Source organism: Athalia rosae, chromosome 3 (genome assembly GCF_917208135.1).
Source record: "Athalia rosae chromosome 3, iyAthRosa1.1, whole genome shotgun sequence".
NCBI lineage: Eukaryota > Metazoa > Arthropoda > Insecta > Hymenoptera > Athaliidae > Athalia > Athalia rosae.
In genome coordinates, this window is record NC_064028.1 from 17,995,329 (window position 1) to 18,008,361 (window position 13,033).

At 41.1% G+C, this 13,033-nt stretch overlaps 1 protein-coding gene across 6 annotated transcripts in view; it reads left to right on the forward strand.

Moving 5' to 3' along the window:
• Positions 1–13,033, forward strand: part of LOC105690570 (protein phosphatase Slingshot) — a 110,236-nt gene that overhangs the window by 10,331 nt on the left and 86,872 nt on the right. For all 6 annotated transcript variants that reach the window (XM_048652711.1, XM_048652710.1, XM_012408481.3 and 3 more), the window contains exon 2: positions 4,406–4,461. In XM_048652711.1, coding sequence (XP_048508668.1) covers positions 4,440–4,461 — 22 coding nt within the window. In that variant the 5' untranslated portion in view covers positions 4,406–4,439. The remainder of the gene's footprint in view (positions 1–4,405; positions 4,462–13,033) is intronic.

A 13,033-nucleotide genomic window follows, 5' to 3' on the forward strand; every position in this document is an offset into this window, starting at 1 on the left:
CTCTGACTTAGCTTATGCCATGCCCGGGGCACAGCGTTACGATGTAGACTTTACACTTATATATACACGTACGAGTTTTACCATTATATTCTCGGATTATAAGCCTCTGTGAGTCAAGCTCTTCGCAGAGTTAAGCCTTAAAGTCGTCACGAAGAGGGTCGGAGGTCCGTGCATTTTGTTCGTTTCATTGTTCCGAATAATTCGAACAAAGTGGTTTTTACCGAATCCCGAAATTCCGACGCTTCGATTCGGGTCTCGAAATGCGAAGGACGACTCGTTATTCGAACGTTGTTACTCGACGAGCATTCTTTTACTTCCGTGTAACGAAAAAATGCTCAACGATCATTTCGTCCGTTCCATTGACAGTTCAAAATCGTGAATCAAACGGAACTTGATAAATCTTCTTACGTGCAGCGCGTAGCGTGCAGGGAGATGTAAAGGAGCGCGTAGTCACCCCTGAGCTGAATTTCGAGCCCTCTTGACGGGTTAATCCTCGCGTTACAAAGCCCAAAGGATCAGGGGGAAAACAGAGGGACCAAGCAGACGTGCGTAAGAGTTTGAAACTACGCACGAAGTGCGCTAGGTGCGGGTAGGTAACGTTTAGGTTTCGGTTTTGGTTCAGCTGAAGTGCATCTGAAGCGATGTCCATCGGATTCGGTCCAAAGACGCAAATTGACGATTTTAAATGTTTGAACGTCGCACGATTTTTGGATTCTCGAACGCAACTTGCTGGATATCGAACGCCGAAACCCAGTAGACGGACGATGTGCGACGATAAACGTATTCGCCCATGATATTTCGATTGGAGATTACCGCGATTGTGCTTTTTAGGTTTCTGGTTTGTTCTCGCGTTTGCAGGACTTCTTTTTTCTTCATCTTGGCGAGCGATTCGTTGTCGTGAGACGCTCATTATACACGAATTTTTGCGAGGACGGAGACGACGATCGGTGCTTCCCGAACGAATGAACTCATCTTTACGTGACAGAGTGAAAGAATTACTTCCGACTCTAGAGGAATTCTCGCATCAAGTTGGACTGTAACTCGAATCCTCGAACTTTGGAGGATCCGAGAATGGCGATGAATCAACTTCAGAGACAGCTCTTGGTCGAGTAGATGATGAAAGAGATAAATAAGAAGAAGAAAGAATTTAAAGAAGTTTCGACTTACAAGTCGGTAGAGCAGCTGAAGAAGCTTGTATATATCTATGATTCTACTTTTTTCGAGTGGAAAACTCTGCCGCAATCGTACCCTCTTTTTGTTTCGTTTATAGTACCTTCATGTTCGAAACTTTCGGAAGTGTCCAGCCTTCTCGGTGACATTGATATAAATCGATGATGTGTTCGATCGATCGTTGCCGTCCATTAATCGGGTGCTTAGGATTTAGACATTTGAATCAACACTCGATGAAACTCGTTTTGCCGGACAACCCCGGCGCGTGATAAATCGTCGATGTAATCTTCTTATAGGATTTAATGAAGCCATATAATAATAATTCAGCGGATAGTTTTGTATCTCCGCTATAAGTAGACAGTTCGTCGACTTTAATTTGCAACTGAGAATCAGATAATTTGTAGATACGAAGGAATGACCGAGTCGGCTATTGTATCGGGAAAAACTGAATTGAATCCGAGTTTGAATCCATGACGAGGATAAATGAGAGATAATCCAATTCGAGCAGAACGGAAAATTATAAAAATCTAGTGGGATCAAATTTCGGGTCCTCCGGCGGTACATTTGGTCGTTATATTTTCGTCGTTTTGACTGATTTTGCCCCTCTGTTTTTCCGCAGCTGCAAAACCGGGCGTTCACCGCGCGTCGCGGTAAATTAAGCTTTAAAATCAATACGGGGCGAACCCTTTACTCGGACTTGAAAAATGCGATCCCTTCTGCAAGTGCATTTTGTTAGCCAGTACCCACCGACCTTCCGTCGCGCCTCCGCTCCCCTCGTCGTCCTCCTCCAAACCATGCCCTCGGCGGTATGCAAAATCCAGGGGGTGAAGATACAAAGGGTTGCGTTAAGCTACACGGAGGGTGGTTAGTCATCACGTTTGTCATCATTTCTCTCTCGTGTCCGTCCAGCAGCACTCGACTCACTACAATCGGCCGTATCCTACGCATTGTGCAAATTCTATGTACCTACGTAATAACTCCTATCTCCCTGGGAATAACAACAGACCGAAACATGCCGGACAAACGCTGACCGCTCACTCACGCTCTCATTGTTGCGATATTCGGTTGTAACTCACTCTCTCACGTTTCCACGTCACAATGCTCGTTAGGCGATCGAAAGATCTGTGGCGATATACCCACCGTGGCGGGGGCCGCAGTTCGTTATCGTGTGATTTTTTTTCGTCATCCAAATTCTGCACTTCGATCGCCAGGGATTCGGTTATCCTTCGTGTTCGGTTGATCCGCGAGTGTGACTTGGCGCAATCGCTGCTGCAGAAATAACGAACACGTTCGTTCGTTCGTTTGTTCGTTCCTAGCACAATGAGGAGTTCGGTGACCTGGGACTAAATGAAACGAGAGAATTCCTCGCTCAATTAAGACACTGAAATGCGGAAACTGATGATGCCGATGTGTACGATTCTTGCACCGCGAGTTCGTCGCCGAGACTCACCGACGTCAACCGTGAAACAGCAAAGTGCTTAATCTTCACTCGTTCTGCCGCCGCTACCATACCATTACGAGGCACCACTTGATCGCTGCAATAATCGACCGTGACGATCTTCTGCGCTATACTCATTGTCGGCTCGTGTACTTACTGCAGTTTGATTTCGTAATGTATGTTCTTTGCTTGATACACCCGTCAAAACAAGAACCGGTGAAAAAGGTTGTTCCGCAAAGTGTTTGAGATGAATTTTACAAGATGCGTTCGACGCTCTTGGAAAGTAATTCTTCAAATGATACCGACGCATTATATTTATATACATATATATACGGAATGCGTATGTGCAGTCGGTCTTCTTACAATAAGAAAAAAAAAGCCCGTCAACGAGCGTGTAATCAATATTGCGTTGTACATTCATTGTTCATATGTGGACGGAATGAAAAATGTACGTTTCGTTGGCTTCGTTGACCATAAGTCCCATAAAACGTGAACCGAGAACGCGACTACAAACCTCGCTTGTACGTGTTCACCGATCAAAGTTAATAAGTATCAAGTTATTCTTTTTCCTTTTTAGACCACGTTATCGGTAGCCCTTTCTTGTTGCTTATTATTATTTCAGGCCTATCGTACCCGCGCGATGACCTTCGCGGTCGCAGCGCGACGTAGTCCCCTTCCTCACTGTTACTCGAAGTTCGTAGATTGAAACACGAGAGATTCAATTATAGGGTTACTTTACTATGAAAATATTACTTCGCATATATGTAAGTGTACCGGTGGGAGTAATGGTAGAGGAAGAGCAATCAATTCTCCCCGCACATTCGTAAATTCATATAAATTCTAATATACTAAAAATCAAAATGTGTAACTGAAAAAAATACGTACCCGGTACAAGTATTGACTATACGCAAATAAAAAACAAATTCAAGACAAATATCTTCGCTTATGTATTTACACTAAAATCTATGTAAACTCGACATCTGTGACGTGTTAGAAAAAAATCGAAGGTTAACGTCAACGCGAGTTCGTTAATGATTGCCATCCACGATTTTTCTCTTCTGCTCTTTCAATTCTGTAGGAACAGAAATTTTTTTTCTACCTTTGAAAGAATTTCGAGTGACCGAATCGCTCAACGGATGTTTTCGTCGATTTATGCAACGTGACTCGGTATTATGACGCCATCGTCATTCGCAGAGGCAATATATGTCGTGTCTTATTGCGTTCATAAACGATTTGTACTCAATGTACCTACATTATTGCATCCTTACACCTCGGGTGTTGTATTGTCTTGCAAATGACGGCGTTGTGTTGTTGTTCCGTAGGGTTGCCGATTGTATAAACAGCTGGTGCTTAAAGCCCACGCTGTATTTCGCGTTCGTCTATAATACAAAACTTCGTACGAAACGAGCGCGCGAGGTCGAAGCTGTACGCGATGCAGCGACGACTACAATCTCACCACCGTTTCAATTACGTTGTATGTATTTCGTGGGTAGAAATTGTCATCCAGGAAATTAATCTCGCGAATCCGTCCTTACTTTAATGCATTGCAAATCTCATCCCATCCCAGCAGCTGCTAATTCGACTGCTGTACAGGAGTTGTATTATTACACCGCGCGAAAAATGTCGAGATTGTTGATTCGAAATAGAAAATTTTCAAACGCGGATCTTCGTATCAAATTACGAATAGATTATTCCGTTTGTCAAATTATACAGCGTGTGGAGGCGAAGTTGACTTTCCACGGGTTTTAATTTTATCCAATTTCTAATCTCGACCGGTTCTTTTTTGAATTGTTTTAGGATTCTGGTGCAGGGGCTCCAGCGGACGACGACGATGCAGCACGGAGTTGCAAAAGGTAAAAAGATTCACGACTTTTAGATTATAAATTTCAATCTTCTTTAGGAGAGGTTATCAGCCGATGAGCCGATCGTACAGTAATAAGCAAAAACGTCTCAACCGACAAAAAGAATTTTTCAAGCTTTTGCGAAAACCTGAAGCGTAACCCCCACATCATATGAAAATATATCGCTTGCACGATTTCTTCAAAAACTTTTTTTAAGACGTTATTGCTTGATACCATCCAATTTAGTTGATGTATAGATGTGTTATGTGAATATTATGGCTGATTTCTGGAGATGGATAAAATTTGGTTCTTTATGATGAAGATAATTTTGTGGAGGAAGGTGAATTGAAGACAGTGAATCAGATAAGTAAGTTAAAAACAGTTTATTTTGTAATTGTACACCAGGCATATTGTAAATTATAATTGTCATGTTTGTAATCAATTTCTTATATCTACATTTTTAAACTAGTCTACTTACTAGTCGAGCTCGACTTAATTCTACTTTTGTCATGCATACATGCAATTCGAAACAATCGTCAGGATCTTAAGCTATCGCTTACCTAAATCCTTAAGCTACGTTTGGCGGACGCAGCCGGCCTGCTAACTCTACTCACGAAAGTACTCTTAGCTCCGAGGGAGGACGATCCAACCTTGAGGGTTGGTACAAACGGGGGAAGGGGTGGAGGACTCACCTTGGGGGACTTGGAGCGACCGCGAGTCAAAATTGCGATCGGGCCACCCCAGGCCGCCCTGCGTTTCTCCCTGCGGAGGTGACGACGGGCGCGTCGACGGAGTTTCGAGTCGCCCCGACAAACGGCCAACCACCTGCGGGACACGTGGGAGGCGCTCACCAGAGAGCCGGGGTCGAGGTACCCGAATATCGTCTGCGACACCTCCGCCGGAAGGTCAGCGACAAAGTCCAGGCCCTCGCCACCGACGCCCATAGCCAACAACAACGAGCCGAAAGATTCCATGTTCACTGTTTGACCGTTGGCTGTCGAATGATCCTCCGGGTCCGAAGGACCTCCTTATATCCCCAGGATCGTCGTTCCGGATCGGTGCACCGGCCAATCGTGGGCGAGGGGCACCCAGGTAAACGATTTTCGTGGAAATGCTGAACTCATCTGGTTCAGTGCGCACCATTTTTTTCAACAATGTTTGAAATTCTATTTTACCAAATGTTCGTGTTACGAACTTTGACTTGGGCTATTTTGCTCAGCAACGATACGAACATACCATACGTATCATTCGATAACCGCGTCATCAACTGTCATAACTCCGTAACTACGCATCGACGTTGTAGTAACCGTGTTAGTTTTGCCTGCTAATGAAGACATTGTAATTTATTCAGCATCGAAAAGTCGACTCGCAAATCTAGATAAGGAGAATTTCGCTCGATTTGGTATCGGGCTGTTGCTGGTTTCCAAATATGGATGTGGGTTTTACTTGCTACTTCAAACAGGCGCTCGCGGAATATTCTCTTTTTTTTTTTTTTAAATAAGGACCTCAATATTGAAGAAAAAAACTCTCCTTAAACTTTTATCCCATCGAATACACTAACAATAAAACATCTTTCCGCCGAGCTAAATAGGGAAGTATTATACATACACGCGTAGCTGTACGTACACCTCTGTGTGAAGAGTGACGATTCTACGCATCATTTTTTAGCCAATTATTCGTAACAATAATGGTAATTGACGTGGTTCCTCATATCGTGCAACTCACTCCCGGTAAAGATTGTCACATAATCCGACAGTTTACCAAAACTCGAATTACCTCACTACTTTTCCAAATTTTCATCGATGAAATTATCGAACGTCGCTGCCACATTACGAGTGTATTTAACTAGGAGGCACGATGTCACGGTCGATTTTTCTAGCGTACTTATATCTATGCGTTCACTTGGGAAGTTCGTCCGTTAGTTACGGGTGTCGTCCTCCTTATGTTTTGCGTGTAGTTCGCCCCCCTGCCCCGTTTCTTCGGAGATTTTAATTAACGGTTATCGCTCTATCGCTCTATCGCCTCTCCGATATACGCTTTATCCGAGCTATTTAAGGTGGATCGAAGTTGGTTAATTGCAATTATAAATCTCGATTGGCAGTGATACGCGTATTCAATTAACTGCATCGACTTTGCTCCAACGTTATACCTGTACGTAACACACGGCGCCGTACGCGCAAGTGCGCGAGAAGGCGTATGTATATATATGTATAATATGTTTAGTACATGCGAATGTTGAAAAAAATAAGAAAAAAAAAAAAATAAAAAAAATAGTTTCCACACGAGAACACCATAGAGTTACGAAGAGGTGTATAGTTGGTACAGACGTATAGTATAGGATACAAATGTACATACCTATATCTATAGAAAGATCGAATTTATTACTCCACTTAGGACCTCGACGAACGTATAAGTCAGCTTATACTTTAGACAGGGTGAGCAGGTAAATTATAAAAGTTATATAAATATTCTTCGCCTTATTTAGAGACGTTGACAAACACCAATCCTATGATTATCTGTATTATCGTCATTATGTGCTAGCTGCCTTTTTTTTTTGGCTGCAAAAAATTCTCAAAGAATGAAAAAACCGATGTTTTGTGGAAAAACTTTTTTCCTGTATAAGTTTTTTCAGAAAAAGTCACGCAATATGAAAGTAAATTGCAAACTATCAGAAAAAAAAAAATTTCTATTCTCTTTGATAAATTAATGAATAATCAACTTGTGGTGTTGGAACTAATGGGGCAGTAACTTCGATGTTTCCCCCAGAAAATATCCTAAGATTCGCTCACTTATGTTTCATAGTTGAGCAATAATAAGCGACGAGTAGTCCTCGATGAGTATTCGCTACATACAAATAAAAATAATTTTTTTTCATGGATAAAACTGAGTTTTTTTGCGATTTACAAATTTTTGCTCTTGAACAAACAACAGAGATTTTGAAAAATAAAATTCAGCGTACCGAAATACGTAACCTTAGGTAGGTCCGGTCAGATGCAAAAGCCACTTTTTTCTTTGTGCGCCAGTGTTATCCATTTATTTTTTGTCGTCATCGTTACAATTGGTATCGAATATTTATAATAATTCATACGAGAGTGCTTCATAAGGCCAATCGCTTCGAGGAACGAGAGCCGGGCCAAAAGCTGCGGGGAATCGTTGCTCGGCGATCGATCGTTCGTTGATTGATTTCTTCGACTCGGTACGGCGGTTAAACACCGATCCTTCGATTCGTACGGGATATATTTACGGATTGACCTTTAACTCTCACGTTTTTCCCGCAAAGGTCGCGTATCTAATACGCGGTCTACAAAAGTTAGCTATAGGCGGAATACGGTCCACCTATACGTACATGTATATGTATATATCCACGTAGCGACGGTTGCACCGGCTATACTCCGCTAATGGAAAGAGAAATTAGTCGCGAATCTAATTCAACCTCGATTGCCGTAACACGTACCACGTCGCGCGACAGTTTTATCGCGATCCAATTATCGAACTTCGATCTCACGTCGTCGTTTCTTCCGATACGGTAGCCACCTCTCTCCCTTTTTATTATTCGCTCATTTTTTCTTATTTTCTAGTCCGTACAACGGTAGTCTGTTGGAAAATTCACCCGCCTTCTATGCCAAAGTTGCTTTCCAATACGTGTAATCAAATGCGATGTATGCGAAGAGTCTGCGATTACAGATGACAAAAAATAAGGTCTACTGTGGAAACTAAAAAAACTCGATGACGTATACGAGGATTTTACCAAGCTCTCGTCGAATCGACGTTCGAGTTGTTCCACGTCATACGTACGTACCTGCGAGTTAACATCTCGAACACGTAACTGAGGTAATCGAGCGAGCTTATTCTTAGCTCCAAATCTCCCCGTTCAGCTTCTTCTTCAGGTACAGTTTCAACGAGGTATCGAGCCAGTAGTACAGGGCCAGGCAGGCACGCGCGTGACGCGAACCTCGCGGCAAAATAAACTCATCCGTGATTACAAAATCATAGAAAGTTGCGCAATTATAGTTAGCCGCCGGTCGTGTGTGATTATATCGTCTCGGGTATACGTAATGTGTATAGGAAGAAACTGCATCGAACTTCCTCGTCCTATACACGTTATTTTCTTTACGCGAGCGTTGAAATCTCCCGGTTATTAGGCGTATCTATTTTTTTATTTTTTTTTAACACGTAACGCATTTATATACATTTAATTGCGGATTGTTAGCCCGGACTTTTTCGGATCTTACGCCGTTGTTGAAATTCATTCATTCGAAGTCCCGCGGAAAGTCGAAGAAAAGTTATACCCGAGTACCTGCACACTGTACTTTCTTTGGAGTTAGTTAGTCAGTTGGTTACTCTATTCTACGCGGCCGCATGCTTTTGCCATACCTCTACCGTAGCGCGTATACTCCACGGCTCTAATTAACACTCGCGCTCCACGTACTTGATACCATAATACCTCCTCTGCCACAAACGGAAGGTAATTTAGCGGGATTTACTCGTCTACGATACGCCGTACAGCGCTAGGTATATGAATAAGAACATGGAATAATAATCATCCGTCCAGGAAATACGTATAGAGCTGTACCATCGGCTAATAGCTTCCTATGCAACGCGATCGAGCCGAGGAGCGGAAATTAATCAGCCGTGGGGAAAAAATTAAAGATGATCACGCGATTCCGACGATTTTAATGCGTACGATTCGTCGAAAACACATACATAATTCGATACGTGTAAACAAAATTAGAAGATAAAAATATTCAATTAAATAGTAGATTTTTTTTCTCATATGTTGAACTGTCTTAGTTTAACATTAAAAGAAAAAAATTAAATAGAATAAGAAAGAAATGAAAGACAAGTATTATTTGTACAATTGGTAATTATTTTGTATCTCAGGATATAGGAGAAAGTCAAACGAAATGGGGTACCCCCAAAATTTTGTACAATTTTTTTCTGAAATAAGCGTAAAGGACTTTGAACATCGTTCTGGATTTGAAAAATCTGTTTTTTATATAACTAATTTCAAAGAAATATTGATGGTCATAACTTGAAATGAATTATTATAATTGTTATCATTAATCTCCGATGAAATAATTATTAATTTTTTACGTGGTAACTGAAAATCTTTCTCATTTACTCCGAATACAAAAAAAAGAAGAAAAGAATAAAGTATCATCGTATTTGAGTGCCGCAAAGCTCGGGCTTTCCTCAAATACCCCGTTTAATTTGCCCCGCCTCTCCCTATCAGTATAATACCCATTAGCCCAGCGTATAATACCCAGCGTTGATACGTTACTGCAATAAAACGTCATCATTTCGGTTACAATGGAAATTTAAGAATAAAAAAAAAACTGGATAAGGAAATAAATAAAGGTGATCACGTAACAGCTACCAATCCGTTTGATAATGAATCAAAGTATGACGAATCGTATACCGTGTAACGAAGTTAAAGAAGTTATAATCCGGCGAGAGACCATTACAAATATAAGATGTAAACGCTGCTATACTGCACAGTTTGTTCATCCCGACGAAATTCGTTCTACGATCTCATTGTTTTACATGTGAATGAATTCTTTATCTTTTTTCATTCTTTCGTTATTCATTCCTGAACAATTACAGTGACTTATCAGTTCATTTTTTTTTTTAGTATTTCTTTTGATTTTTCAGTTCGATGAACGTAACAAGCCTTACGTACGTACGTATCGTAATAACCGTAAGTACGTAGGGTATATACGTACAGGTATATCGAAACGTATAGTTCGCCGACAATTATACTCGTAACTACGTAAGTTTGCAGTCGCGTAAAAATGCCTCATTGTCCTGCCGCGCGGAGTAATGTAATATGGCAGAATAATATATAATATAATGGAGGTATAATAGTTGCCCGGTGCGGTGCGGTGCGGTGCGGTACTTTGCGTTTCTGACTTTTAGACTTTCACTTTCACGTATTTAAGTACGTACAGTCGCGCCGTCGTGTTGTCTACGCGAATAATACCCATGCCCGCGTTGTTCACGCCTCGTAACCAACGCGACCATCGTCGAAGACTTCCAGCAAAAAAAAAAAAATTATTATTTTTGGTCAAAAATCGTAGAAAATAGCTAAAAATTGTCGATCGTGATTGATTGTTACCTGTTCGCTGTTAAAATCCGTCGCGATCCTGGCATGGGTCCAAATATTCGAATTTCTCAATTCACCAGCAAACCCGAGCTCTGCTGGAGTCAGCGTAGCCAGCAGCGTAGCGCTTTGTTGTGAGACGTCACCTTCGGGGCTGAGCAGAGGTGACGCCCCACAACAAACCCCCGCGCGCCCGTGGCTACCTGACCCCAGCAAAGCTCGGGTTCGCTGGTGAATTGAGAAATTCGAATATTTCGACCCATGCACGGATTGCGAAGAATTAAAACGGGTCTACGACTAAAACCAGTCGATATGTCTTACAATTTTTCTGCTCCCAACAGCGAATAATTGATGATTACTTGATCAATTGCATGAGTGGATGATTTTGGCTTTCGGTTTTGGATTTCGGATATGTGAGATTACTCTTGAAGAACCAAAAGAAAATTCGATTTTTAAGCAAAAAATAAATCATTGTTTTAATTGGGTTCAATATGCTTTTCTTACGTAGCTCAGGAATCCAAATCTGAAAGCCAAAATCATCTACTCATGCAATCGATCGAGTAATCATTAGGTGGAAAAAATTTTTTACTCGATATTTTGACGTAGCCCACTCGTTTTTTGAATAAATAAGTAATCAAGTGGGATACTTCCAGCAATAAAATTTTTTTTTGTTGGTCAAAAATCATAGGAAACATCTAAAAATTGTCGATTGTGATTATTTTTTACTCAACTTCAATATTAAGTCAAAAGAAGAGCATGTCATTTTTTGATTTTATCCTTAGGACAATGATTCGCGAATTGAGAAACGAAGAAACTTGAAAAACAAACTGTCAAATATTGAATCTTCAAAAACTTGAAACTTGGAAATATATGATTGAAAAATATTGATTGATTGAAAAATGGTATGATAATATTTATGATTACGATTATGCGCTATGAATGAGTGTAACAAGAATCGATCGAACAACGTTGTGCGTTGCGTCAATCGAACGGAATATCTACACGTAATACCAAAGTCTATACCTCGATACACATTGAACAGAGATTGCACAATAACATAATGGTATAGACTAGACCAATTATTGCCGCACGCCAATCCCAACGAAATCTAATTTAATTCTTATTATAAACGAGATATGTGCACGTACAGATTGACGTTCAACATGTTGGCCGGTACAATTCACTTTGGATAAAAAAAAAAAAGGAAAAAAAAACATTATTTCTAAATTTTATTACCCATTCCGATAGCAAAGATAATAATTATACGGCACGTATAGGTGCACGGACGGTATTAATTACCAACTGAGTCTGTAAATTTCATATCAACGCGGTACCGATCATGCGAGCAATCATTTTCTTTTCTTTCTTCTTTTCTTTTTTTTTTTGCAAATATGCCAAGCGTGGGGAAACCTGATAAAACTGTGTTTCGTGACTATGAATAATTATGTTCTCATTTGTAACACATATTTTCTTCACGCCGATTCCGGAAGCCGTTAACGTGCACCTAATTGACACCGGATTATCACGTAATGATTTACCTATTTTTTTTTCTTTTTCTCTTCAATGCTAAAGTATGCATATTTCTATTCATTCTTGAATGGCAAATCGGTAACTTTCCTACATTTCTAACCAAAGGTCCCGAATCTCCGGTACTTCCAATGTTCGGTGGTTACGCGCCGTTAGAACGATAAAAGTAAAAAAAAAGAAAAAAAAAACCACCAGCCTCCAGTCCGTATCGAACGGAGAGAAGAGAGAAAAAAAAAATGATGGGCCTGATCAGTCAACTAGTCCGGATGTCGCGTCGCATTTCGTACAGATCTACCGTATACCGATCGGTGTATTGTTTCTCTTACAGTGCGGAGCGATAGGATCGTCTTTACCGTTGAACCGTTCCGCGAAATATCAATATGATCGAATACCAGTCACGAAATGTTCATCAATGAGGATCGGAATGTGCAATGGTGAATTGAAAAGGAAAGTTCGAATAACGAGATGAATCAAGGTTCGACGCGGAGAGACCGACTTAGGTATTGCAGAGATTTGAAGTGAGCGTCGCGACGCCGTTGGACGCTTCTTTGTTAGTCAAATTTACGAACTCGTAAAAATTCCGCTCAAGGTGGACCACTGTCGGTGCTCGACCTCCCGCCTGTATGTCTCCGCGCAGCCTCTAGTGAATAGTACCGGAATCCCCCACCTCCTTTTCTCTTTCTTTTACTATAAATTTTACATCTCTCTTTTTTCTTTTTTCTTTATTCGTTATTTCTACTCCTCATCGCGGTAACCGCAACATCTGCTTCGACCTCGACCGTCCCGCCTTTCGCCGCTGAGCTCGTCTCCCAAAAATCCATAGCGCTAAAAAACGAAAGCGCAATAAATTCGAAAAAGTATTTTCTTCTTTCGTTTTTTTTTCCCATTCGTAATTGATGTCAATTTCCATAATCGAACACAATGTACAATACACCCTCGTAAATCCGGAAGAAGAAT